General features: G+C 43.7%; 1 protein-coding gene across 1 annotated transcript in view; it reads left to right on the top strand.

Moving 5' to 3' along the window:
* The window catches only part of ALG9 (ALG9 alpha-1,2-mannosyltransferase), an 88,530-nt gene extending 81,364 nt beyond the window's left edge, over positions 1 to 7,166 (top strand). The window contains exon 14 of the mRNA XM_029915690.1: positions 6,929 to 7,166. Coding sequence (XP_029771550.1) covers positions 6,929 to 7,052 — 124 coding nt within the window. The 3' untranslated portion in view covers positions 7,053 to 7,166. The remainder of the gene's footprint in view (positions 1 to 6,928) is intronic.
* The last annotated feature ends 4,273 nt before the right edge of the window (positions 7,167 to 11,439 follow it).

The raw sequence follows: 11,439 nt of genomic DNA, 5'->3' as shown, positions 1-11,439 counted from the left end.
TTACCTTGATTCCAAAACCAGACAAAGACCCCACTAAAAAGGAGAACTATAGACCAATTTTCTTGATGAACATGGGTGCAAAAATTCTCAACGAGTGGATTTTTCACTATGATTAAGCGGGATTCATACCTGGAATGCAGGGCTGGTTCCATATCCGCAAATCAATCAACGTGATACTGCACACTAATAATAGAAAGGACAAGAACCACATGATCCTCTCAATAGATGTGGAGAAAGCATTTGAGAAAATACAGCATCCTTTCTTTATAAAAACCCTCAAGAAAGTAGGGATACCAAGTTCATAAAAGCTGTATTTGAAAGACCTGCTGCTAATAGCATCCTCAATGGGAAAAAATGGAGAGCTTTCCCCCTAAGGTCAGGAACATGACAGGGATGTCCACTCTCACCACTCATATTCAACATAATATTGGAAGTCCTAGCCTCACCAAACAGATAATGCAAAGAAATAAAAGGCATTCAAATCAGCAAGGAGAAAGTCAAACATTCACTCTTCACAGACAACATGATACTCTATATGGAAACCCAAAAGATTCCACCAAAAAATGCTAGAACTGATCAATGAATTTAGCATAGTCACAGGATCTAAAATCAATGCACAGAAATTAGTTGCATGTCTACATACCAGTCATGAAGCAGCAGAAAAAGAAATCAAGGAATTGATCCCATTTACAATTGTTCCAAAACCCATAAAATACCTAGGAATAAACCCAAGCAAAGAGTTGAAAAACCTATACACTGAAAACTATAAAAAACTTATGAAAGAAATTAATGACAAAAAACGGGGGGGGGGTACGTTCCGTGCTTATGGATTGAAAGAACAAATACTGTTGAAATGTCGATATTACCCAAAGTAATCCATATATTCAATGTAATCCCTATCAAAATAACACCAGCATTCCTCACAGAGCTAGAACAAACAGTCCTAAAATTTGTGTGGAACCAGAAAAGACCCCAGATAGCCAAAGCAATCCTAAAAAAGAAAACCAAAGCTTGAGGCATCACAAATCTGGACTTCAAGATGTACTGCAAAGCTGTAATCATCAAGATATTATGATATTGGCACAAAAACAGACACTGAGATCAATGGATCAGAACTGAGAACCCTGAAATGGACCCATAAACATATGACCAAGTAATCTTTGACAAAGGAAACAATATCCAATGGAATAAAGACAGTGTCTTCAGCAAATGGTGTTGGGAAAACTGGACAGCGACATGCAGAAGAATGAATCTGGACCACTTTCTCATACCATACACAAAAATAAACTCAAAATGGATGAAAGACCTAAACGTAAGACAGGAAGCCATCAAAATCCTAAAGGAGAAAGCAGGCACAAACCTCTTTGACCTTGGCTACAGCAACTTCTTAACATGTCTCCAGAGGCAAGAGAAAAAAAAGCGAAAATGAACCATTGGGACCTCATCAAGATGATAAACTTCTGCACAGAGAAGGAAACAATCAGCAAAACTAACAGGCAACCAAAGGAATGGAAGAAGATATTTGCAAATGACATATCAGATAAAGGGCTGGTATCCAAAATCTGTAAGGAACATATCAAACTCAACACCCAAAAACAATCCAGTGAAGAAATGAGTGAAAGACGTGAATAGACGGTTTTCCAAAGAAGATATTCAGATGGTGAACAAACATATGAAAAAAGGCTCAACATCACTAATCACAGAAATACAGATCAAAAGCATAATGAGATACCACCTCACACCAGTCATAATGGCTAAAATTAACAACTCAGGCAATGACAGATGCTGATGAGGATGCAGAGAATGAAGAACCCTTTTCCTTTGCTGGTGGGAATGCAAACTGGTGTGGCCACTCTGCAAAAACAGTGTGGAGATTCCTCAAAACATTCCTATGACCTGGAAGTTGCACTAGTGGGTATTTACCAAGAAGGAGGTACAGATGTGCTGTTTCAAAGGGACCCATGACCCCCAGTGTTTATAGCAGAGCTATCGACAATAGCCAAAGTATGGAAAGAACCCAAATGACCATCAACAGTTTGAATGGATAAAAATGCAGTGTATATGTATACAATGGAATATTACTCATCAATCAAATAGAATGAAATCTTGCCATTTGCAAGAATGTGGATGGAACTAGAGTGTGTTCTGCTAAGTGAAATTAGAGAAAGACACACATGACTTCACTCATGTGGAATTTAAGATATGAAACAGATGAACAGGAAGGAAGGGAGGCAAAAATAATATAAAAACAGGGAGGGATACAAAACATGAGACTCCTAAATACAGAGAACAAACAGAGTTGCTGGATGGATTTTGGGTTTGGGGATGCGCTAAATGGGCAAGGGGGATTGAGGAGGACACTTGTTGGGATGAGCAGTGGATGTTATATGTCGGGCATGAATGGCTGGATTCTACTCCTGAAATCATTTTTGGACTATTTGCTAACTTGGATGTGAATTTTTTAAAAAAGTAGTAAATATATATTTTAACAAAAGACCTCTTGAAGGTTGCCTCTAAGATGAAGAATGAAAACTGAATTGAACATAGTCATGAGGACAGGGGGAAGAGTGGTCAGGGAGGGAAAGGAAGTCTGTAGGGTGGGGAGGGGAAGGGAGGTGGCTGGCGTGCTGGGTGTGTGGTGGGCAAGGAGGGAAATGTGCAAGGTGAGGTGGGACAGGTAAGTGAGGGCTAGATCCTCTAGAGCTTTGTAGACCATGAGAAAGAATTTGGATTTTATTCAGGCCATTTTCTGGCTGGTGCTGAGTGACAGAGCATTTAACCTAAGAGGGCTGTAGATGTGGTTATGAATGGTCAAGTTGCCTTGGAAACGTTGGATGGTAAAACGAAGTAAGATACAGTAAACGTGTCTTCCACACCCATGCGATTCTCAGTGTTCGTCCTTCTCACTGTATATTGTCACTTTGAACTTTGGTATAGGCTTTTGTTATTTAGGAAAGGCTGTGTTATGGTTATGTATCATTAAGTTGTTTGTTCCAACTAGATCATTAGCTCTTTGAGAACAGAAACTTTGGTGTGTGCTCAGGGCCGGTGCACAAAGCCCTACACATAGTAAGCACTTAGGGTTCTTGTTGTTTAAGGATTTGACATTTATTTAAAATTTGTCTACCGCTTTTTAAAAACTATTATATGTAATATGTTGTGCCTACTTTTATGTTTGAAATTTTCTGTTGTAACAAATGGAAAAGTCGGGTGTTAAATAAGCAGTGTGGTGCAGAGCGTAAAATAAGACCCTCTTCATACGGACTGCGTAGTCTTTGTCTTAATATTGTTACAACTGCCTTTCTGCATGGTTCTGCAGGTTCCACCGTGGCATTCTCTGTTTCCTAAATCCTCACCAGTGTTTGTTGGATTCTGCTTTTTTTGACTTGTGCAAACCTGATTATTGAGAAATTGTGCCTAGATTTACATTTCCCTCATTACTGGTAAAGTTGAATATTACTTTCTATGTTTAATGAGCCATTTATGTTTCTTTAAAAAATTTTTTTAACATTTATTTCTGAGAGACAGAGACGGAGTGCAAGTGGGGGAGGGGCAAAGAGAGAAGGAGACAGAGAATCTAAAGCCGGTTCCAGGCTTTGAACTATCAGCACAGAGCCTGACACAGGCAGGACTCAAACCAAACTGTGAGATCCTAACCTGAGCTGAAGTTGGACGTTCAACTGACTGAGCCACCCAGGTGCCCCTAGCCATTTACATTTCTTTTCTCTGTTCATATTCTTTGTCATTTTTCCTTACTGAGTCCTTTGTCCTTGACTGCAGGAATGCCTCATATGCTCCAGTGACTAATCCTCTCAGATGCATTACAAATATTTTGTCCTGATCTCCTTTGTCTTTATACCTTTCTTCGATGCCTCTTGCATTCAGCAGTAATGTATGGTGGCCCTTCTTCCATTTCAGGAAGTCCGTGTTTTTGGTGATGTCCCACGTATGGCCCAAGATCTCTTAGAATTTCTGGGCGTGACTTATTAGCATACCAAGAAAAATAGTCCCATCACCATGGGCTGTCTTGGCCCAATAGACATTTCATTTTTTACATTTTTTAGCTTATTTTATAAATAGCATAAATAAGACTAAGAGGATAGATGAATAAAAATCTTCACTTCACTTAAAATCTTAATTTAAATGTAGTGACCCTGACTCTTTGTTCCAGATTCTCCTGTTTGGAATAGATGTACCTAGATATAAACACACCCAAAATGGATATCTCTGTAAGCAGTTGGCATGCATGAATCTGGAATGTATCCATCGTAAAAGTACTGGTCCCAGACTTTAAATCTATCTCCAGTAGGTTCTAGCTTATTACTCCTGGTTCTTCTCACACTTTCATCATCAAAATGCAACAGTAGAATTCTTTAAAACCTTTAATGGCTCATGATTTTGTCCAAGAGCATATTGCTATCTTCTTGGCCTCATAATTCAGATATTTTCATTCCTGGACTTATGAAATGTCAGATGATCCATTGAATTTGTATGTTTCTTTCTCATATATGCCTTTTCTGTCACCTTTGTATACTAACCTGTCTTCAGCATTTGTCTATATATGAACGGTATCAAATAAAATTTGGCCACGAGCACAAAAGGTCAAAGAATCTGGTGATGTGCCCGCTTAGCATAACAGGATGATCCGGCAGGTTCTCGTGGGAAGACACTGAATGATGAAGTCCTTCCTGTGGAACGACTGAGTGAGAACCCCTTGTTTTCTTTTTGTTCTGAGAGATCCATCGCTCGCTCACAGGTCTTGAGTTTGAGAAGACTCATCCTTAGATGCGGTGTAGTCAGTTTTCATCCGAAGACTCGGAGTCTCAGGTGGTTCTTAGGGCCAGCGTCCCCGTCCTCGATGGCGTCTCAGGTGCTGCTGCTCTTTGTCTCTTTGCACCCATCTTCTGATCTGTCTAATGATTGTGATACGTCTCCCTCCGTCCGTTGTCTTCTCGTTGTCCTTATGGACAGAACATTTGAAAATTCTGAATTCTCATCTGTGTTCAATGAAAGCTGAAAGCAGACTACCAAGATAGCGTCTCAAGTCTTTATACCTCATTGAAAGATGATACACTAATTCGGGCAATGCAATTAGAAAATTGCAGGATGCAACAGTGATGATTTTTGCATCATCCTTTTTGGTGATTTCATTTCCCTTTGTCTTATTAGTTGTTTTTTTTTAAATTTGTAAATAACCCGAGATGGGGGGGGAAGCCCACCCAGATCCTATAATACAGCTTAAGGTTATAAAAGGTTGCAGTAGACCCGTATGTAATTACAAGACAGAATGAGTTTTATTCTATTTTAAAAAATAAGTATACTTTCTCTTTGTTCTTAAGAAGACTCTAAAACAAACAATCATGAAATAACCACTTTCCCACACAGTAAGGAATTGTTCAGAAAAGAAAGGGAAAAACTCACCCTGGGCCGAGCAGCCCCGGTTCTCGGGGGGGGGGGGGGGGGGGGCGGCCTGAAGGGCTGAGCCGCCGCAGGACCCGCGGACCCTCTCCCGCCGCTCGCTGCTGCTGAGTCCGCGGGCCGGGCGCGACGCCGCATTAGGCTCAGCCTGTCTTTACCACGCTTAGCCTGCGGCAGCCAGCTCTGCCTCCCGCGCCGGCGCGCCGCAGGGGCAGCAGAATAAACTGGCTGCTTTCTCTCCTGCTCGGTCTGTTAGCAGGCGCGCTTTGTCTCGGGTGTCTCTCTTCTCAGCCTCTTTCCTGTCAGAGCCCTCGAACTGTGCGCTGGTGGAGTGCAGCGCGTCCCTGCGAAGCGCGGAGCACTGCCAGCGCCCGTTCGGGAAGGATCTACGAGGTGTGTATGCCAAGCACGATATCATTGTGTGCAGGCGCTGCGGGAGCCTGCCAGCCCCGGGGGCAGGCTGCCAGCACAAATGCCACGTTGACATGACATTTACAAGTGTAGAGTCTGGAAGGGACTGGCAGCGGAGCGCTCTTCAGCTGTCTCATTTAGGGTGGCAGTAACGGGGCCAGCTTTGGATTTTTAGACTCCGAAAGCGGAGTCGAGAAGTAAGACTTCACATAGAATTTGAAGCTACCACTGCTGCATTTTCTAGGCAGTGATGACTTTGGTCAGCCTGTTTCTGGGATGCGGGGTAAACCCTCGCGCAGGTTAAAAGTGCAGAATCTGGCATCAAATCTGGGTTTGAGTGAGGGCGCCGTCACTTACCATGTGGCCCTGAGCAAATCCGTGTGCGTGAGCCTGGGCTGCCCACCTGTAGAGTCGGGATGCTGCCCCTTTCCTCATGGGGTCATGGAGTGAATTAAATATCTCCGAAGGTGTAAGCACTTTTTCCAGGGCTTGTCCAATCCTGAGTGCTCAGTCATGTGAGGCATTTCTCACATTCTGCAGAAGCTCACGAGAAACTCGAGTTTCGAGCTGTTTGTATGTTTTAGTAACAAGTGGGTACACGCCAGTCTTCCAGGGACACGAGCCTGCGGGGACACTCTGTCTGACTCAGGCATTGCCGGCACACTGCACAGGAAGCCGAGGACGGAGTTGTTTTCTCTCTCAGGGGAAACTTAGACCTGGAATCAGGATCATTTGAGCATTTGGCAGAATGCAGAAACCATATGGGTGTTAAGAATTTATTCCAGTAATGGCGGTCCTTTGACCTGGAGCTTTTCTCTGGCGAATTCTCTGCAAAGGAAAGGCCTCGAGCTATTCTGAAGGATAATCTGGCTTATTAGGGACACCGTCTGTGTGGTGTTGGTAACGAGGTACTTGGTCTTGATTGAGTCTGTTTTCATGATCTAGAAGCTAACGGACAGGTTTCGGGGTTTGTTTTGCTACATATACAGAACACAGTCCTCACCGCCATGCTCAGTTAGCTTCTGCTCATCACTTTCACTGCTGTTAGTAAGCTCTCTCAAATGATAAAATTCTTTTTTCTTTCTTTCTTGGTTTTCAGATCTTCAAAGTTGCTGCGGGCATTCTATGTCCCCTTCCTGTCAGATCAGTACACAGCGTATGCGAACTACACCATCCTCAAACCCCGGAAAGCAAAGCAAATCAGGAAGAAAAGTGGAGGTTAGCAACACGCCTGTGGCCCAAAGGACGACCGTCTTGTTGACTAGTGATCGCACTGATGGCCCGCCCTCCAGATCACCATTTGTAACGTTCGTAATAAAGGCTGTCTGATGCAGGAGTGTGGAATCTGGGTGCTTTGGGCCGGTCAGAGTCATTCCCATTCACGTCTTGTCTGTGTCTCTGTTCTGTGCATGTGCACTTTTTGCAGCTAGGCAGAGAAAGGCCCTGAAGTCTGGGAGGTATGTTGCTCTACATCTTACTGTTTTTCTTCTGTTCAATATTTACTAGACCGGAGAAGAGCAGAGCCACCTTACAGGAAGAATTGAAAGTCCTTGAGCTGGATGGCTGCGTTAAGCTGTCTCCCCACACTCTGGCCTGGCGTCTGAGAACTAGCGAGCCTGTTTTGGGCCACATGGGCTTCTCCACCAAAGCTGTCGGGCAGCTCCTAGCAGACGTGATTCCAGTCCTAGTGGTGAAAATGAGCGCAGCCTAATTGCCAGCCGACATGTCCGTTTCACCTTCTCTAGAGCACTCCACAGGACGAGGACCCTGTCCTGGAGATAACTCAGGAAAAAGGCAGCCATTTGAGGAGCTGTAACCTACTTGCATTACGTAGGACACCTCTTCCTCTGTTTATTTCCTGTACAACTGTGACTGTGTTCCGTTTCAGCATGCTGTTTCTCGAATTCAAGACTTTTCTGTATCAAAGCCTCGACAGATTAGACCATAACTGTACAGGACATATTTGGGGAAAATTAATTTGATCCCTCGGTAGGGAGGTTTGGATGATCTCACATTTTTAAGTAATGCGTTTTGAGGCCATTTCTGAGGAAATTAAGAATTTCCTTTTTTTTTTTTTTTTTTTTTTTAACAACCCTTGTGGAAAAGGCCAGTGTGTGTTCATAGCACCTATTTTTGAGTCTGTTGCAAAGCGTGTTCTGCATGGGGCACTCTGGTAGAACAGGCGATGGTAAAGGACCTAATCAGTGTGTAGTGTGTGCGTCCTGTTCCCTTATGTACAGCGCTTCGCAGCTGCCGAAGCACTTTCACATGGTCCCGTTTGGTCCTCACAGTCATGGTGGGAGGCAGACAAGGCAAGTGGTTTTGTCCCCATTTTACAGATGATGAAACGGGCTTTGGGGGGATGGTGGGGAAGGTCAAGTGGCTTGCCCGGGGTGACAGTCCGTCACAGAGCTGGGCCTAGAACCTGGGTTCCTGAACTTCTTACCTAGGGCTCTTCCGTACTTCCTCTCTCGACTCTGAAGACAGTACTTGAAAGAATGACAGGGTTGGCCAGAGACCTGACTGATCGTGTACCTTTCTATTTTAAGGAAGAATTTTCTGTATTTCTTTGAGTTCTTCAGAGCCTCCATCCTGCCTGTAGGTTAGACCTCCCAGCAGCACCCTGCGGCGCGGCCCAGCCTGTGTCAGGGGAGTTGTGCTCAGTTCTGGAAGCCCTGCGCCTCTGCAGCCACACAGGATCTCCTGTCCGGTCCACTTCTATACAGTCAATCGGGGTCCTATTGTAGGTGCCTTATTTCCGTCAAGGTCATTGTGTCTAGTAATCAGAGAGGATGAAGCGAGTTTTCAGAGTTTTCATCTTTCATTTTCCAAAGAGAAGGGCTTTTCAACAGGAACTGACCCCAAGAGATGAGAAAAGAAGTCCCAGGGGAAGAAATGGCTAGTCCACATCTAAAGGTCTCCTCCTTGTTGGGATCCCTTTCATGGAATTTCCAGACTGAGATTGAAGTGCTGGGGAGGAAATGGGTCTAGACAGTGCAGAGCAGGGACTGGAAAGCGAAGATAAACTGGGGCCCCTCTTGCTGCTTTAAGGGTTTTTGGTATTTAATTCTCCGTATCTGGTTACTGCTTTCCAAGGCAAATACTGGCACATGTTGTCTGACCACAGGGCAGGGAGTTTTCAGTGAACTTCCACACCTGTGGTAGCCGTGCACGGTCTTTGATGATGGCGAAGGCCTTCTATTTTTGGCAGGAAAATAAGAGTCTCATAATGGAGGTCCACGGTGAGTAGGTTTTTTCCTAATTGAAGTGACATAGTGCTGGTCTCTTTTATCACCTTGCATGTTAAAAAAAAAAAAAAAGGCTTCCTAAGAACTTACCGTAATAGAGCACAGAAAAAGGCCATGATTGATCAAGGGATTCCTTGGGGATATCTATTCCTATCGCTTTTAAAACCTGGTTTTGGTTTCCTCTGTACTAGGTACATTTTTAGTGAGAGCACAATAAATTATGGAATACTGTGCCAAATGCTGTGGGTAAGGGATGCAAAAATGAATGTTTTTGGTTGTGAAAATGAGTATTTTTCATGCGGTATATACATTTTTGGGAAATTTCCATTGCAGCAATACGATGGCTTTGCCATCGGAAAAAGAGTTTCAAAACACCTGGTCAGACCAGCGTTTCTCCTCCAGAGAATCCGGGTTTAACATGAGCTAACTGCTCTGCTCGCTCTACAGATGAAGGATCTAGGTACTTCCCTTTTCACAGATAGTTGAGCGTTGAGGAATGAAGGATTACAGATCATTGGTAGTAAACTTTGATTATGGAGCTGACTGAGGGAGTAGGTGTTCTTGTATTTGATAGTTTCAGGGCTTTCTGATCTCTCAAGTGTATTTTTAGTAATCTGTACGCGGGGTCACACTCACAGCCCCGAGACCCGGAGTCACAGGTTCTTCCCACTGAGCCAGCCAGGTGCTCCCCTGATCTCTCCATCTTAAGCAGCCTTATCTGAGCCCCAGGTCTTACAACACGGAGTCCCATTACTGACCCAGACGGTGTGCTAGGCATCTATTGTTAAAATGTACCTGGCACCTGATGGCTGTCATCTGATAAGACTGGAGACCAGTCATTTTAATCTCTTGGGATAATGACAGAAAATGGGAGCCCGTACTCTCTATTATTGAATTCAACTTCAGAAACAGATTGTTTTAAGTCAGGGTGGTTCTTGGTCTCAACCATTTTCTTGGGTCATTTTTTCCTTGTTCGGAGTTCTGGGAAAGAACCTTAAAAACTCCTGTGGTTTTTGTAGCATTACCTCTGGAGCGACTGTTGGGGCAAAACACCAGTGGCAATCCTTGATCGTGTTTTGCATTTCATGGGATTTGAGATTAGAATTCACTGTGATTATGCTGTCTTCTAGCCAGTGTCAGGCAGCTAGCTCTGCTTTAATTTGGTTATTTTTTCCGAAGAGGGAAAAGAGACTCAATTTTAGTCTTTGCCTCCATAGCCTATTAAAGCTCATGTGTTAATTCATTCTTATGTTACTGCATTAAATGCCTTGAGTAAATGGATAGATGGACATGTGCTCAGCTTTATGCTTTTGCAACAGAAAGATGAGATTTCAGAGGCCCTCTGGTGTTTTGGTAAATCTAAATGTTGCCTTTAATTTTTCCAATTTACATATAACCGTGTAATTCACGCTGCAGATGAAATCAGGACGCATTGGTGTTGAAGCCGGAGTACTGTCCAGTTCACGTGTCTTCCTGATCCTTGTACTTTATTCCACCTGTCACTATTTATATCTCATACTTGTGTTCTCTGTAAGAGAAAAAGTTAAATAAATCTCGGCAGTTGGATTTTCCTTTCCTTAGGGTGATATTTTCTCTTGTGCTCCTCGCTTTTAAATCTTTGGTGGAGACTGAGACTCAACTCCTTGCATCTCCCCTACTCTTAAAAAAATTTTTTTTAATGTTTAATTTTGAGAGACCAAGACAAAGCGTGAGCAGGAGAGAGGCAGAGAGAGATGGGGACCCAGAATCCAAAGCAGGTTCCAGGCTCTAAGCTGTCAGCACAGAGCCCGACGTAGGTCTCAAACCCACGGACTGTGAGATTATGACCTGAGCCAAAGTCAGACACTTAACCAGCTGAGCACCCCCAGGCCCCCTACTCTTACTCTGCCTTCTTACAGGCCAAAGAGCACAGAGTGTTTTTTCCGAAAACTCTAGGAAGAGGCCTTTGTTTGTGAAAGCCAGTGAGGGTTAGTTCATTGTACTTGTGGAAAAAGCAAGCATAGTGGGAGTTACTTCGTTGTGTTAGTGTTGTGCCTAAAAAGCGGTAGTCTCCGGATCAATCTTATGTTTTTGGTTTAAAAATCTCTGGACTGTGACAGTCTTAACATTCATAGAAATGTGGATCTGGTAATTATTCGTTTATTTTTTTTATTTAATTTTTATCTATTTTGAAAGAGACAGTATGAGCAAGGGAGGGGCAGAGAGAGAGGGAGTCACAGAACTTGAAGCAGGCTCCAGGCTCCATCCACATTGTCAGCCCAGACCCAGACGTGGGGCTCAAACTCACGAACGGTGAGATCATGACCCAAGCCAGAGTCTGATGCTTAACTGACTAAGCCACCCAGGCCAACACCCCCCCCTT

This window comes from Suricata suricatta, chromosome 11 (genome assembly GCF_006229205.1).
Source record: "Suricata suricatta isolate VVHF042 chromosome 11, meerkat_22Aug2017_6uvM2_HiC, whole genome shotgun sequence".
Lineage (NCBI taxonomy): Eukaryota > Metazoa > Chordata > Mammalia > Carnivora > Herpestidae > Suricata > Suricata suricatta.
Note: the sequence above shows the minus strand (reverse complement) of the source record. Positions and strands in the feature narration are given on the sequence as shown.